This window comes from Malaya genurostris, chromosome 2 (assembly GCF_030247185.1).
Source record: "Malaya genurostris strain Urasoe2022 chromosome 2, Malgen_1.1, whole genome shotgun sequence".
Taxonomy (NCBI): Eukaryota; Metazoa; Arthropoda; class Insecta; order Diptera; family Culicidae; genus Malaya; species Malaya genurostris.
The window spans coordinates 305620788-305637792 of NC_080571.1; the positions used below are offsets into that span (position 1 = coordinate 305620788).

Genomic DNA, 17005 nt, shown 5'->3' on the forward strand with positions numbered 1-17005 from the left:
TCTTATAACGCCACCAGTGTATTTTACGTCGTGAGTCCAATCCACGTGCGAATGTGTTGGTGTGGCTATTCTCAGCAGTTGAAAGGTTAATGCTAGTGTGAGTATGTCGAAATAACCCAGTGAATTTTGTCGAGCCGCATCGTGCCAATTAGTGAAGACATATATGCAATAAAAACACTGCAATGCCAAGAGAACAGTTGAGAAAGACATAAAATCGTTCATGAAACTCTATATCACGCAATGGAACTGTCTTCTACTTGGTTCATTAGTTCATAGCTTACGAAATTCTATATGCATTTTTCGCAGTGTATGATTATGAGTCAAAAATGTTTTACCTCAGTGTAAAATTGAACCCACAACAAACTTTGACTTCGGCTCGCACACATCCTAATTTCGTATACACTCAGAAAAATATTATGGTAACAGTTACTATATAGAGGGCCAACCTGACCATGCGAGTATAGTGGTTTTCAGCCGACTATTAAATCAGATGATTTCAACAATAGTCAAGTTCATGTTTACTATAAAGGGTATCGGCTCTAGAATAGTAATATTGAACAGTATATTGTATGAATAACTAATACGATTGAGATGGTTAGGCTAACCATGACCGAATCTTTATTTACATTGTAGTTTTCGCTATAACCAGAGCCATGGTATTTTTAACATTTCACTTCTAGTTATTTCGAAACTAAAGGCAGTGGTTGATTCAACAATGCTGAAGATCAGCAGAACATGAGCTAATGTTAAAAAGTTTTATGAATTTGAATTCTAGAACAAGAACAACGAAATAGTTTCATGGAATTTTATTTATTTTCACATCATATTAAATGATGACATGCCTGTAATAATATAATTAACAATGTAATATCGCGATTGAATCAGCACTGTCATAACCGTAGGGCATCACTTAGTTACTATTTGAGTCCGCCAGAGTATGCACTATTTGTACCTATTGTAGAAACAAACATTAAGAAAGAATAAAGAGAGACTTGTAATGGCTACTGCGTATCGGTGCGGTTATTTTATTCATAAAGAAACTGGAAAATATTAGATGGTGTCAGAAGTGGGATTTTTATTCCCAATCATTGGAATTCAAAAGTTGCGTTGCTGATATTGCGTGTAATCGTCGAATGCAGTGAACAAATAATTAATTGCTGTTAATCAAGTGAAACAAAAATCACTCGATTCGGAGTATCAATATGGCGTCGATGGAATTGCGTGTGCCTGTTCCATTAGACTGTGCCAACTTGGCAGCCGAATGGCCAAAATGGAAGCAAACGTTCCTAATCTACATGATTGCTAATAGAAAGGAGACGGATTCAGAGCAAAGTAAAATCGCAACATTTTTGTGGTTGATTGGACAACGAGGAGTGGAAATATTCAACACCCTGTTCCCTAACGATGTAAGTCTTGATGGAATGTTCGGTAGTGGTGAAAATGATGTTATTGTTGATGATGCCGCTAATGCTGAGGATGAGGCTGCTGCTGGTGGTGGAGTTGCTGCTGCTGCTGCTGGAGGACGAAAACTGATTGACGTCATCAAAGCCTTTGATGATTATTGTTTACCTAGAAAAAACGTCACGATGGAAGCTTTCAAATTTAATATGATCTTACAGAAGGAGAAGCAGTCATTTGGGAATTTTGAAACCGAGTTACGAACTCAGTTGCAGTACTGCGAGTTTGAATGTGCAAACTGTCATGCATCGTATGCAGACAGATTGCTACGTGATCGGATCATAGTTGGAGTGCAGGATAAGAAATTGCAGTTGAAATTGCTAGATGGAAAAGATGATCCTTTGGTCAAGGTGATCGAAACGTGCAAGGTGTTCGAAGCTGCAGCGGCGAACAAACAACTCCTAGACCGGAAGTGTGTAAATGCCGAAATCAATACGTTGGTTGAAGAAAAAAACAAATTCAAAACCGCAACAGGTGACATGGAAGTAGCAGTAGTAAAACGAAGCTGTTATAACTGTGGTAATGCATTTAACGTTCAACATCTCCGTCGCTGTCCAGCCGTCAACATCAAATGCAATAAGTGTGGCAGAATTGGACATTTCCAGAAATTTTGCAGATCAGGGGTGATGGATACCACTAATGGTAGATCACAAAATAGGGATGTTAATAAGAAAACAGTGAAGACTGTCAGATCAATTGACTGGCGTGACTCAGGTAAATTACAATTAAACGTAAAACAAAGTGAGCGTGCTGATTTCATAGGGCATTCAAATGATTATCATTACAGAGGAAGTCTAACCGACCAAGTGGTTAAGCGTTTGCGATGGACAAAATCGTTTCTAATCCAGAACTGCCCTGTTACGTTTAAGCTCGACACAGGGTCTGATATTAACTGTGTACCGTTGAATCTTATTTCCAAATAAAAAATTGAATTGTCTAAATTTAAAGAGTATCGTGTCTTAGATTACAGCTCACATGAAATCAATGTTCATGGTCAAGTATCTCTAATTTGTGTTGATAAGGATAGCAATGAACAATATTCGATTACATTTTTGGTCGTAGATAATGATTTCGAGCCTCTGTTAGGATTAGAGTCTTGTGTTGCCCTGGGACTACTAAAGCGTACATGTTCCCTGTATTCAGTGAATGAATTGCCGTCTGACGTCAATGCATTTATTGCTATGTTCGTTAGTCTTTTCAAAGGTCTTGGAAAGTGTCCTGGAACGTGCTCAATAGTTTTGAAAGAAGGATCGGTTCCGTCATTGCATTATAAAAAAAGAATCCCATTGAGTTTGCAGGATCGTTTAAAAGATCAACTAAATGATATGGTTAAACAAGGAATTATTTCTCCTGTCGATTATCCTACTGATTGGGTAAACAATGTTCAAATTGTCGAAAAACCTAATGGTTCATTGAGAATTTGTTTGGATCCTAAGCCGTTAAACGCGTGCATTAAAAGGGAACACTTCCTCATCCCAAAGATTGAAGATATTATGAGTACGTTGTCGAACAAGAGAGTGTTTACTGTACTTGACCTGCGAAATTGATTCTGGCAAATGGAGCTAGATTCTCGAAGCTCAGATCTGACAACTTTCATGACTCCTTTCGGGCGCTACAAATGGAACAGGGTACCGTTTGGCATCAATAGCGCGCCAGAAATGTTCCAAAAGAAAATGGTTCAAATATTTGGAGGTATACCTGGGGTAGAAGTTTACTTCGATGATCTAACAATTTCGGGAAAAAATAATGAGGAACATGATAAAATCTTGCGTTTAGTCATGGATAGAGCTATGAAATATAACATTCGATTCAATGACAACAAACTTCAATATCGGTGCTCAGAAATCAAGTTGATGGGCCATATTATTTCGAATGGCACTATAAGACCAGACAACAAGTACATTCGTGCAATAACAGAACTAAAAAAACCTACTAATAAGTCTGAGGTCATGAGATTATTGGGTTTATTCAAATACTTGGCAAGGTTTATTCCCAATTTGTCAAAAAGAACGACTTTGATGCGCGAAGTAATACGGAAAGATGTGGATTGGCATTGGACAACAGCTCATAATGAAGAACTCAGAAATTTGTTGCAAGTCATTTCAACAACACCGGTATTGACGATCTATGACCCTGCGAAGCCGATTGTGGTGCAAACGGACAGCTCTAAAGATGGAATTGGTAGTGTCTTACTACAAGACGGGAAACCTGTTGCTTATGCATCTCGCTGTCTTACAAAAAGTGAAATTAAATGGGCTCAGATAGAAAAGGAACTTTTGGCAGTTGTTTTCGCTTGTGAGCGGTTTCATTACTTTCTCTACGGGCGTGACTTCAAAGTTCAGTCTGATCATAAACCGCTTGCTACGCTTATTAATCGAGATATTGACAGTGTTACTGCTCGTTTACAGCGTATGTTCATGTTTCTATTGAAATATCCTGGTTTGTCAATCGTATATACGCCTGGAAAAGATATGTTGGTGGCAGATTGTCTATCTAGAGCTCCTTTGAATGATCCGGTCGATGATGATTTGAATTTATCTGGGTTAATTCACTCAGTTACCAAACGTGTTTGCATGTCGGAAGACAATTACAAAACATGCGTCGATGCCCTTCGGAATGATCCACGTTATAGTAGAATTTGCAAATATGTACAGAAAGGCTGGCCGTCGTATCATAAGCTTGATGATTTGTCTCAGCGGTTTCACAAAGTAAAAGATCAACTTCATTTTGAGCAAAACCTTTTATTTAAAGATCATCGTTTAGTGATTCCTACAGAGCTGCAACGTACGATGTGCAAATGGTTGCATGATCCGCATATGGGAATCGAAAAAACGCTAGCACGCGCACGAATTCATGTTTATTGGCCGGGTATTACACAAAATATAATTGAAACAGTCAAAGGATGCACCACATGTGAAAATTTCAAACGAAACAATCAAAAAGAACCTTTGATTCAAGATACCAAACCTGATTATCCTTTTCACAAAGTATCAGTAGATATTTTTGAGTATGGTGGTGATAGTTTTCTCAGCTTGATTGATGCATATTCAGGTCTACTTTGTACCGAGATGTTGAAGGATAAATCGGCTAGTCAAGTAATTAAAGCTCTTGATAACATCTTTTGCCGTTACGGCTACCCCACTGAGATTCGATGCGATAACGTTCCGTTCAATTCCGAGCTGTGCGATAAGTATGCAGATGAATTCAATTTCCGTTTCGTCTTCTCGAGCCCCAGGTATCCTCAAAGTAACGGATTAGCAGAGAAAGGCGTTGCAATAGCGAAAAATTTATTAAAGAGGTGCCTGGAAATAGGAGAGCCCACAATGTTTCAGTACCGATTGTTGGAATATAATAATACACCCGTGGCCAGTATGAAAATGTCCCCTACACAACTATTCTTCGGTCGTTTATTGAAGACCAAGCTTCCTATAAACGCAAGATTATTGCATTGCACTGAAGTCGACGAATTGTTGGTGAAAGATCGTATAAATAAAAAACGAATAATCCAACAGAAATACTACAATCAACATGCAAAACCTTTGTCGATTCTGAACGAGGGAGAGAAAGTGATGTTTAAAAAAAACGGTAAAGAATGGCAATATGGCAAAATTGTTAGAAAAGTGAATGATAGATCATATATTATCGTTGACAATTTCGACAATCATTTTCGTAGAAATCGTCGATTTATATCAAAGACTAACAATAACGTCATAAACACAAGTGATTTACTGTTCGAAGATGGCTTGAACAGAGTAACCAACAATGAAGATTTTCCTATCACAGGACGTACTGCTCCATATGAAAATTCACAAGCTTGTACCAACAATTGTCAGAAAAGTCTCAATGAAAGTATACCGCTGTCAAATGACATACAGGAATCTGGTTCTATGTCATCGATTTATGAAACGGTTTCAGATGGAACGAACACAAGTGACGAAAACGAACATGATGCAAATAATGAGCACTCATCAACATCACATACGCGAAGTGGTCGTACTATCAAACCTCCACAGATGTATGGTGAATGGACAAAGTGAATCGACTGTTACTCGTTGCAAATTAATTTGTTTCCGCTTCCGTAAATTTCTTTAACCTCGAGTCAGCCGCGAGTAAACGGCTTCCTACTCTAATTTAAAAAAAAAAATATGTAAAAAAAAAAACAGCGTGTAATAATATAATTAACAATGTAATATCGCGATTGAATCAGCACTGTCATAACCGTAGGGCATCACTTAGTTACTATTTGAGTCCGCCAGAGTATGCACTATTTGTACCTATTGTAGAAACAAACATTAAGAAAGAATAAAGAGAGACTTGTAATGGCTACTGCGTATCGGTGCGGTTATTTTATTCATAAAGAAACTGGAAAATATTAGAATGCCTAGTGAAATGTTGAATAGCAACGTGGACACTGAGGAGCATTGTTTGGTAGCAGCAGTTGATCAAAGGCTCTGATGTCCGGTGAATTTTTTCCTGAAGCAGGAATGAGCAGCATGAAAGAAATTAATAGCCAAGTCCAGATGTAAACCTCGTTACCCACCTGCGATATGTTGGATGTTATTTCTACAGCGACCGATAATGAATAATAAATCGTATACGAGACGTTGATTTCACTGGAAAACGTAGCCGTTGCCGGAAAAATGGTTGAAAAATTGAATTTCAATGACGGAAACTATTAAGGCTACAAACTTTACTCACCTGCAAGACCTACCAAATTACACAAAGTCATCATATAAAATATTTTTTCCATATCAATCACTGATGTGTTACCCACGTACGAAATTTTCTGTTATATTGTAACTTTATGTGACAATAACATAGAACATTCGTTTATTGACAATTTGTATAGTCAGCACAAATGAAATACATAGTCGGTTAAAAAACAAAAAATACACGATAATGTGATTACTACATAAATTCTGTTGATATGGACTACATGAATAGTGTTTTCAAACTTCATAATCGTCTATCAAACCATGTATCTATTTATGGTAACATTATTATACTGTGAACATATTCACAGGGTAGCAATAACTATTTCGCTTCTCATATATCAAGGCCCAAGAGCAATTTCACCTTACTAGAAATTGTGAGTTTAACTATTTGTTCTTATATTTGAGATGACAACCATTGTCAGTATGACCATGCCAGAAAAGTCATTAATACAAATAGTTTAGTCAAGTCGTAGTCTTTGTTGTCTAGTAATTTATACAATACAGATGGTGAATAGTCATATATCATGCTCTTTGCTACTATTTTAGCGTATAGTAGAAATTAGAGTGCCTATAACCAGAGTGACGACGTCTCATCCGTAATGTTGGCAACAATTCAAAACAATCCATTAGCTTTACATTGAATTGACAGGTCGTTTGCTCGTTTGGAACTGGGAGCTGTCATTCCAAACGAACAACTGTCGCCACTCTGATTATAGTCACTCTAGTAGAAATGACAATGAAAAACAGTTTGCGGTTACTATGGTTCTTTTCTCAGTGTATGAATAGATCTGCGCACTCTGCATCGGTGTGAGTAACAGAAACGTCAAATTGCTCAATTGAGGGAAAACAAACACTTCTCGCAAAAGATAAAAAATATTATGGAGTTATTTCAGTGAACAATTCATTATATTGATTTTTCTAGAGGAACAAGATTTATGTTTCATTAACCATTGGTAGTGAGGTGATGGAAAAAGCATTTATTACTAGCCATTCGAAAACTCATGTTGGAATTTCTAATTTTGGCACAGTTATCGGTAATAAATCAATTGAAAAGTCGTCCAGTAAAATCGACATGAACGAGAATCGCTCGGATAGCTCAGTAACATCAATTGAAGACGACGATGAAGAACGTACCGACAATACAGAGAACCTTTGCGAAAATCCTACACGAGACATTTTGACCGAAGGATTTTTCCGCCTTTTCAAGCCAGTTATTGATGATCTGGATAACAATATTCGAAGTGCACGTCTCAATCAAATGGAACTGCGACAACAGCTGAACGGATTGTCGGTAGAGATGAAAAATTTCAATTTTGAGAACGACCCCAAGCTTCATGAATATTTCAAACGTATGGTTCATGTAAAACAGAAAGTTGTTGTAATTATGAATATACTTCAAGGTGCACAGGTATTCTTACTGATCAGGCAATTAAAGCCATTCCAATAATTTCCTCTTTTTCTAACAGGAACGTTTGGTTTTCCTCTGTCAACAACAGGAACAAGATATACCAGCCCCTTCTAGTTAGTTAATCATCAATAACCATGTACGTTGGAAGTCGATTCGATTGATACACTTTTTTTTTAAATTAGAAATATAATTTGTATTGTAGAATAATTAATAAATCTAAATTATTTTTTGAAAAAACTAGCTATACCTTTTGTTCCGGATGCTGCTTTTGCAAGAGCTTTAGATTTGGCACTGACTTTCTTCGTTGGTGCCACGGCTTTGATAGGAGTCGTTTCAATACTTTCTTCTTTTTTTATTTTCTTAAGTTGTTGAATGCTTACGTCAACAGTGGACTTACGCTTGTGAGACTTTTCCTCCTGAACACCCAATTCTGAAGCTAGCTTATTACTGAGCTCCAAGCTTAGATAATCCGAAATGATTCCGTGTGCATACGAGAGCATTTCGTTTTGTTTATAACTGTTTTCTTTTTCTTCTTTGATGAAATTGGAAGAACATGCAGATTTTACACTTTTCCCTAAAGCCTTTTCTAATATTACGCACTTTTCTCGAAGCCAATTTAATACTTTTTCTTCATTGTAGCGGTATGCTCGGATGTTACCCACGTTCTTCTCGTCGGCTATCAAAGTTAACTGATTTCCTCGGGACACAAAATTAATTAGTTTCACGGTATGCGGAAATTCGTCATCAATTAATACATGCTCTAAGGGAATAGACTTGATGCTGCAGTTTTTTTCTATGTACGGTAGGACCAGAAATAAAGGGTCAATCCTACTTGGCAAATATATTTGACCATTTGAGCATACTGATTCATTGATAAACCACGACCTATTGTTCTCGGAAAAACAATTGAGTTCGAACAGCTCGATGCTTTCCTCACGCAGCATGTACTTAGCCGGTTTTCCCGTCGCAGGATTCCGAAAATCAACAATTTGTAAAAAATCCTCTGTTACAGCGGCATCGGTCACACGATCTTTAGAAAGAAATAAAACGAAATTATGAACTTTAACAGTAGGAGCACTACTTACCCTTCACAATAAAAAAGTATTTATTTGAACTCATAATTCGGATTAAAATTGGTCCAGGAATGGGAATGCGGCGAAACAAATATTTTTTATTTTGCGTGTAATGTATGTCAACAATTCAGAAAATTCCCGCGAAAAGGCTTTTCTTTCCGACATGGTTAAGCCCTTACACGATCATTGAAAGTGTCATTATTAAAAAGTAACACCAGTTTAATGAACGTGTAAGGTGCAGTAAAGACGAGTTCTCCATACAAATTTGGAATATCATTACTTTGTGATAATTAAAAATGACATAAAAAATTCTCGTGTAAGGGCTATTTCTTATACAAAGCTAGGATACTCATATAATGGGTAAATAACCTTTCCTCAATTAAATGGGTAATGCGAATATTCATGGTTCACTTCCAAGTTTTAAATGAATTTTTTCGAAAATCTGTGATCAAGCAAAAAATCTGTTTGCGCAAAATCTGTGCACGTTTCCCGTACCATAATTGGTGATCGGAATCATTTTGGTGAGCAAAAAAAGGGTCTCACTGTTTCCAACCGCTCTGTACTTTTTGGTAGTAAACTGTGATCGATTTCATAAATCTGAAAATCTGTGATCGATTTCCGAATCTGTGATCATTTTCAGATTAATCCTAAGACAAGACCTGACAACTGGCTTCTTATTCTTCCTTCCGAATCATCCTTCTCATCATTTTGGCCCTGTAGAATAAATACCAACGTATCGACTACAGTGTAGCCATATTTACAGATTTTTTAATAACTTTATGCTAAGAAAAAACTATTTATTAAATTTAAATTTTTAGACTCGGTTTTTGATTTGAAATAAACATGAAACATGTGTTGGTGAATGCATTTTATTATTATATATTAATGCTTAAAAACAATTAATTGAGCTTTGATGACAAAACACGAATCATCTCATGTTGAGCGCAAAATCGAATCCATTGTTGACGTATTACCGGATCTTTTAGAAACCGGAAAAAGGCAAGTTTGGATAGAAATGTTTAGTGTGACCACAGTGTGGAACTCAACAGCTCATTTTTCTCGTAAAACTAAACACACTTTCGAGTTTACACTAATTTAACAAATCTTTTTTGGTAACACTTTAATTCACTAAAAAAAAGCGGGTTGATGCATATTCCAATTACACAGTGCTGCCACTATAAACATTTATTACAAATGAGATTGAAAAAAGTGAAACATCCTCTGAAAATTTTCATTTTCATTGGTGAGCTAAAATTATACATTTTAATTAACTTGTTTTCTGATTTTCTTTATACTTGGCATCATTGCTCGCGTACCCTGCAATTTTTTTTTTCTTTTCACAATGTGCGGGTAGCAACATCAAAATCAGCCAATTAGAAACTGGTCCATTTTGGAACAAAAGCAGCCCCCCCAGTTGTCAGGTTTTGTCTTAGGATTAATCTATGAACCTAGCATCCTTGGGAACAGCATATTTTCTAACAATACACTCAAAAAAGAAATGATGTTACTTCCCTCTTAGGAAAAACGCTCAACGGTGATCCATCGTTGGTCCAATATGTTGGATCGTTGCTCCAACGAAAGTTCAATCAATCGTTCAACGGGAGGACAACACGGGACCTTCGTTTGCCGATTTTGAAACAGACCGTTGAGCCGAATGCAATTTTTTTCATTCAACAAACCCGGTAGACAGAGGTCCATCGTTGAGCCATTTTTAATATGAGGAGTTGGAGCCCCATTGTACTAGTTTTACTGGAGAATTTCCGAAGTTTTTCCCCCTTTTTTAAACTAACACTACATACCTGTACAATACTTCTACTTCACGTAGAATAACAACAAATTTTCTTTTCTATATAAAGGTAGTATATAATTTTCAGATTATTTTTGCAAGAGAATAAACAACAAACCCCCGCATAGCGTTTTGGCTACCTGGGCAGCCATGGCCACCAGAAGGCTACCAAAATTGATTCAGTGACGGTTGTCAAATCCAATTTGACAAAACAAAGTCGCCTGTATCCAAGTTAGCCGAGCGTTTTCATCTTCTCACCTTCGCTGAAAATGTCAAAGATTTCAATGTGGAAAAATCCTGGTGGATACGGTTGTATCGTTTGAGTTGTATTCCTGGCAGCGGTGAGGCAGTCGGTCACCAGAATGTCTGCCAGCCATATTTTTCCAGCTGGCAGCGTTTAGTCAGCCATCTGGCAGCCATGCGTATGCGGGCCGTTCCAGCAAACTGAACGAATATTTAGTGCAGTACACGATCATTGAAAGTGTCATTATTAAAAAGTAACACCAGTTTAATGAACGTGTAAGGTGCAGTAAAGACGAGTTCTCCATACAAATTTGGAATATCATTACTTTGTGATAATTAAAAATGACATAAAAAATTCTCGTGTAAGGGCTATTTCTTATACAAAGCTAGGATACTCATATAATGGGTAAATAACCTTTCCTCAATTAAATGGGTAATGCGAATATTCATGGTTCACTTCCAAGTTTTAAATGAATTTTTTCGAAAATCTGTGATCAAGCAAAAAATCTGTTTGCGCAAAATCTGTGCACGTTTCCCGTACCATAATTGGTGATCGGAATCATTTTGGTGAGCAAAAAAAGGGTCTCACTGTTTCCAACCGCTCTGTACTTTTTGGTAGTAAACTGTGATCGATTTCATAAATCTGAAAATCTGTGATCGATTTCCGAATCTGTGATCATTTTCAGATTAATCCTAAGACAAGACCTGACAACTGGCTTCTTATTCTTCCTTCCGAATCATCCTTCTCATCATTTTGGCCCTGTAGAATAAATACCAACGTATCGACTACAGTGTAGCCATATTTACAGATTTTTTAATAACTTTATGCTAAGAAAAAACTATTTATTAAATTTAAATTTTTAGACTCGGTTTTTGATTTGAAATAAACATGAAACATGTGTTGGTGAATGCATTTTATTATTATATATTAATGCTTAAAAACAATTAATTGAGCTTTGATGACAAAACACGAATCATCTCATGTTGAGCGCAAAATCGAATCCATTGTTGACGTATTACCGGATCTTTTAGAAACCGGAAAAAGGCAAGTTTGGATAGAAATGTTTAGTGTGACCACAGTGTGGAACTCAACAGCTCATTTTTCTCGTAAAACTAAACACACTTTCGAGTTTACACTAATTTAACAAATCTTTTTTGGTAACACTTTAATTCACTAAAAAAAAGCGGGTTGATGCATATTCCAATTACACAGTGCTGCCACTATAAACATTTATTACAAATGAGATTGAAAAAAGTGAAACATCCTCTGAAAATTTTCATTTTCATTGGTGAGCTAAAATTATACATTTTAATTAACTTGTTTTCTGATTTTCTTTATACTTGGCATCATTGCTCGCGTACCCTGCAATTTTTTTTTTCTTTTCACAATGTGCGGGTAGCAACATCAAAATCAGCCAATTAGAAACTGGTCCATTTTGGAACAAAAGCAGCCCCCCCAGTTGTCAGGTTTTGTCTTAGGATTAATCTATGAACCTAGCATCCTTGGGAACAGCATATTTTCTAACAATACACTCAAAAAAGAAATGATGTTACTTCCCTCTTAGGAAAAACGCTCAACGGTGATCCATCGTTGGTCCAATATGTTGGATCGTTGCTCCAACGAAAGTTCAATCAATCGTTCAACGGGAGGACAACACGGGACCTTCGTTTGCCGATTTTGAAACAGACCGTTGAGCCGAATGCAATTTTTTTCATTCAACAAACCCGGTAGACAGAGGTCCATCGTTGAGCCATTTTTAATATGAGGAGTTGGAGCCCCATTGTACTAGTTTTACTGGAGAATTTCCGAAGTTTTTCCCCCTTTTTTAAACTAACACTACATACCTGTACAATACTTCTACTTCACGTAGAATAACAACAAATTTTCTTTTCTATATAAAGGTAGTATATAATTTTCAGATTATTTTTGCAAGAGAATAAACAACAAACCCCCGCATAGCGTTTTGGCTACCTGGGCAGCCATGGCCACCAGAAGGCTACCAAAATTGATTCAGTGACGGTTGTCAAATCCAATTTGACAAAACAAAGTCGCCTGTATCCAAGTTAGCCGAGCGTTTTCATCTTCTCACCTTCGCTGAAAATGTCAAAGATTTCAATGTGGAAAAATCCTGGTGGATACGGTTGTATCGTTTGAGTTGTATTCCTGGCAGCGGTGAGGCAGTCGGTCACCAGAATGTCTGCCAGCCATATTTTTCCAGCTGGCAGCGTTTAGTCAGCCATCTGGCAGCCATGCGTATGCGGGCCGTTCCAGCAAACTGAACGAATATTTAGTGCAGTATGTCGTTGAAATGTATCTAGTTCATCATATATCATGCATCTTATTCAATAGGTAAATAATGTATTGCTTTCCAGTCAAAAATATGTGATTTTTGAATATTTATTAAACGAAGTTCAAGTAAGGATTACACGACGTGAACGTTCATTTCGTGCATAGGAAAATCTCGCAACCATTACATGAAATGATGCATAAGACTATAGTATATGGAATTCACTCAACATCATTATTAAATTGCTTAGGATTGTTTACTGAGAAATAGATTCTGTTTTATATATTCCATCAGTTTATTAATATTGGTACATATTGCATTATAACGATATTAACATAATAAAAATCAATCATTTTTTTCCGAACACAATCTTTTCTATCTCCAGAGAGTGCTTCATTTGTTATTTGTTCTTGACTAGTGACAGCAGATGGCTTCCCAAGTAGCATAATAAGTACAAAAATAAAGATGATGGTGAATATTTTATACTGAAAACTTATTCAAGTGACAAATTGCCAACTTACTCTAGTTAAAGTGCTTAGATTATATGCTGACAATGAAATTGACAATTAGTTTTTTTCACGATAATTGATTTTGTTCTATTTTTATATCTTTCCTAAACTTTGCATAATGGTCACTATTGAAAATATCCTTTAACTGGAACTCAATTATGATGATTCAAAGTTTGTTTGAAAAAGTTATGCAAATGACAGCCAATGAATACAATATTCATTAGATTTCAAAAAATGCTTCTTTATTCATTGCGTTTGGTAAATTGTTTTGACGTTGATCTATGAAACCCTGATAAAAATCACCAATAAAAATTTTACCTGAATTCATTTCGACTTTTTAGCTCCAAATTGCATATGATGGAAATGAAAATATGAATATTAATTGTATGTCGATGTTATAACCCAACATATTGATGGCGCGAACGTTTACAATAAGTACAATGATCAACTTGACCATCAATATCGAATAGCACCTAAATTTTAAGTAGATATAATGAGTTTACACAATGTTGAATTCTATATATTTTAGTTTTGATCATCGGAAGCCAATCTTTGGTCATAATGAAAAAAAAACATCATCAAATTGTAACATGACACAAACGTATATTTTCCTCAGCATTTCTTTACGTTTCGTCGTCAGTGTAGAGCAGTTCAAATTAAACAGCTTAATGCAAAACTCGGCAGTTTAACCGCTAAGCAGACGTAAAGTAAACACTATTTGCGAAACGCTTTTCTTAATTGCGCCGAAGCGAAACCGGGGTCTTGACGGAAAACGCAATTGACGGCTTTACTGGCCCACCACAGTTTCTGGTAATTTAGAGTGCCCAAGAGTTAAGAACAATAGGTTTTATTCTTATCATCCGTGACACGTTCAATGATTACTAATTCCAAGAAATTATGGTTTCGGCGTTCAGTATCTGCTTTGAATACTCGTGAATATTAGTGTATATTTTTACAATTTGTACGAATCGAAGAACACGACTTTTTTTATTCAACTTCCATTAAGAATTTGACTTGCAAATACGTTGTTCAGATTTTTTTTGCCTCGATTGGAATTCATTTCCAAACGTTGTTCAGAAAATTGAAGATTGAATCATGTCCCGTTTCTTCTTTTGCAATACATGATCAATGCATTATTTATAATTACGACCTTTTTTAGTGTCCATGTATCATTCGGATTTAAATGCATTATCAAATCCATCAGTTCTGATGTCTACACTAATGAACGTCAATAACTGCCAATGAGATAGTGGGAGCACAGACTAACAGACAGGACACTCAAATTAGATTCTTCAATCATTTTAACGGTCATTTCGAATATTCTTTTATTTGGGACAGTACTCACATGTGTCATGATGGCGCCACGTTACCCTATCAAAAACATTCTGTCTGTCATCTAGACTGTGTTTATTTTTTTTCATTTACCAACAGAGTTGCCATTCATACAGAATTACCTATAATGTATTGATTTGTATACGTCCATGCGAATTTCATGCAGGATACAGATTTAATACATATTGCCAAAAATATATACATAATTGTGCCTACTTCTCATCCTCCAACGCAATTCAAAATCAAACCCGTTTTGTTACAATATTTACTTGCTTCTGGTCTGCCGTCACTTAATTTCGGGTGAAAACTACCAACACAATAAAAAATAGTCTAGATGAACAACGTTGAGTCAAATAAATGGTTACTTTCAACATCGCGAAAAAGTTAAATATATTATCAACGTAATCCAATAATTTATAGTGACGATTCATTTTCAAATATTTTGATGAAATCAGGCATCCCTGCAAGCAGCTGATCCGACGACACGACCAGACACTCCGAAGAAAAATCAGCAATAAAACTGTTCGCTAACGATTCACCGTCAGTTACCACAAATCTAGCGACCCCTTGTATATGATAAAAATAATCTTCTCGAGCAACACTGTTTAAGTTGCTATGGACTAGTTACCAAGGAACCCCAAAACAAATAAACATGTTTTGAAAGAGGTGGGATAGTTCTATTAGTGTTAAAGTCGTCGGTTAAACTTTGTCCAAATTAAGCAGAAATGCATTTAAATGAACTCGATTTTCGGAATTTAATCGAAACTATGGATGAAACCAACGAACGAGGACAATGATCTGCTTCCAGCGATTCATCCGTACACTTCAACTGCTAGCTTTTCTGGGCAATAGGATTCGGTGTAATATGCCGGTGTCAAAATTGTTGGTTGATTGCGCAGCATTGGAAACAGTATTTCACCTTGTTGGCCACTATTCGAGAATTACTAGTGGAATTCCACAAAATCATTTTACCGCACGTTATGCAGGTACCGCAGAGCACTAGCCTCGCTCAGCTCGTTGTCGGTCATTTCCATGTCTTCTCACACAACGGTTTCAAGTCAAGACCTGAATTTTGAACTTGGCTTTATAAAAGACATAACTCATACTCCTCAATTTTTACATTCCGCTCGAGTTAGGTAAATCCATTAAAATGTTCCGTAATATAATAACCGATCTGAAATTTATTTTGTTTACATTCATCTTGCCTTCGATATGCAGTAACCAAGGTTATGGTGACTGTTATTCAAAATCAATAAATATATCAACTTGTCCTGCCAGTTTAAAAAAATTCACTAGCGTTTTCGATTTGACATTTCCAGTTACTGAGGGGTAGTTAAATTTACGAATTTAGACGAGTGGCAGGTCGTGTCGTCGGCTGATCGGTGTTGACAAACGAGGGGAAACCAACTAGTAAAAGAACTTGTACATAACACAAGGGGAGTACAGATAGTAAATAGCTCGCGCAGTACAATATAGGTGGAACTAGTGCATTACGAAAAATTATTTTTGTAAGAATTTACTCATACTGTCATGTCTGTTAGTCTGTGGTGGGAGTGGGTTTTCTTGGCTATCACTTGATAGATGTTGCAAAGTTAACAAATTTAGTTTTAACAAAATCACAATTCCTTGCTTTGTAGCCGATTTCAAAATGGACTTTTTTACACTTGAAATTCAAGTAGATTGTTTGACGATTGGTAAATTTACCTAAATTGCATGTCATGGTTCTATTTATTTTAGGAGATGTTCGTATAACATTCATTTGCATCACGTAAAATATTAAATTTGACGTTTGAAACTATTTTACGTGATTTTTTTAGTAGCTAGAACGAGAATATTTATTATGAGTGTATAATTAGCGGACCTTACACGATCATTAAAAGTGTCATTACTAAAAAATAATAATATTTTAATGAACGTGTATGGTGCAGTAATGACGACTTTTCTATGCAAATTTGATATCTCATTACTTAGTCATCATTAATAATGACAAAAATAATTCTCGTGTAAGGGCCGCTATATATTGCTGTTACGTGAATAATCACACAAAAAGGAAGTGATTTATTTTTTGAGTGTCGTCTAAATAAAAATCCATTTTGTTGTGCTGCTGCATGGGTTTTCAACGTTTTGTGCGATTGACTACTAAAAGCCTTTTTGAAGCGACGCCTCAAGTAGATGTCAAAATTGAAAAGGCAA

General features: G+C 36.2%; 3 protein-coding genes across 3 annotated transcripts; 2 read left to right on the forward strand and 1 right to left on the reverse strand.

Moving 5' to 3' along the window:
- The first annotated feature begins 906 nt into the window (after positions 1-906).
- Positions 907-2360, forward strand: LOC131427475 (uncharacterized). The gene is made up of 2 exons (XM_058590693.1): positions 907-2172; positions 2246-2360. Exons 1-2 carry the CDS (start codon positions 1203-1205, stop codon positions 2254-2256), a joined length of 981 nt encoding a protein of 326 aa, XP_058446676.1. The 5' UTR covers positions 907-1202; the 3' UTR covers positions 2257-2360.
- Positions 2361-6926: 4566 nt separating this feature from the next.
- Positions 6927-7821, forward strand: LOC131430967 (SNAPIN protein homolog). Its single transcript, XM_058596294.1, has 3 exons — positions 6927-7134; positions 7202-7581; positions 7640-7821. The coding sequence occupies exons 2-3, from the start codon at positions 7246-7248 to the stop codon at positions 7697-7699; spliced, it is 396 nt and encodes a 131-aa protein (XP_058452277.1). The 5' UTR covers positions 6927-7134; positions 7202-7245; the 3' UTR covers positions 7700-7821.
- On the reverse strand, positions 7676-8805 carry LOC131430966 (ribonuclease H2 subunit B). Its single transcript, XM_058596292.1, has 2 exons — positions 8667-8805; positions 7676-8611 (listed from the first exon to the last, which is right to left on the reverse strand). Exons 1-2 carry the CDS (start codon positions 8698-8700, stop codon positions 7803-7805), a joined length of 843 nt encoding a protein of 280 aa, XP_058452275.1. The 5' UTR covers positions 8701-8805; the 3' UTR covers positions 7676-7802.
- Positions 8806-17005: the final 8200 nt, after the last annotated feature.

What these genes read in the sequence shown, in the direction of transcription:
- LOC131430966 (XM_058596292.1), bottom strand. Translation starts at nt 8,700, where the DNA reads ATGAGTTCAAATAAATACTTTTTTATTGTGAAGG. An exon ending in ATACTTTTTTATTGTGAAGG is followed by an intron (nt 8,612 to 8,666) that starts GTAAGTAGTGCT and finishes TTCTTTCTAAAG; the next exon opens with ATCGTGTGACCGATGCCGCT.
- LOC131427475 (XM_058590693.1), top strand. Translation starts at nt 1,203, where the DNA reads ATGGCGTCGATGGAATTGCGTGTGCCTGTTCCATTAGACTGTGCCAAC.
- LOC131430967 (XM_058596294.1), top strand. Translation starts at nt 7,246, where the DNA reads ATGAACGAGAATCGCTCGGATAGCTCAGTAACATCAATTGAAGACGAC. An exon ending in ATATACTTCAAGGTGCACAG is followed by an intron (nt 7,582 to 7,639) that starts GTATTCTTACTG and finishes TTTTTCTAACAG; the next exon opens with GAACGTTTGGTTTTCCTCTG.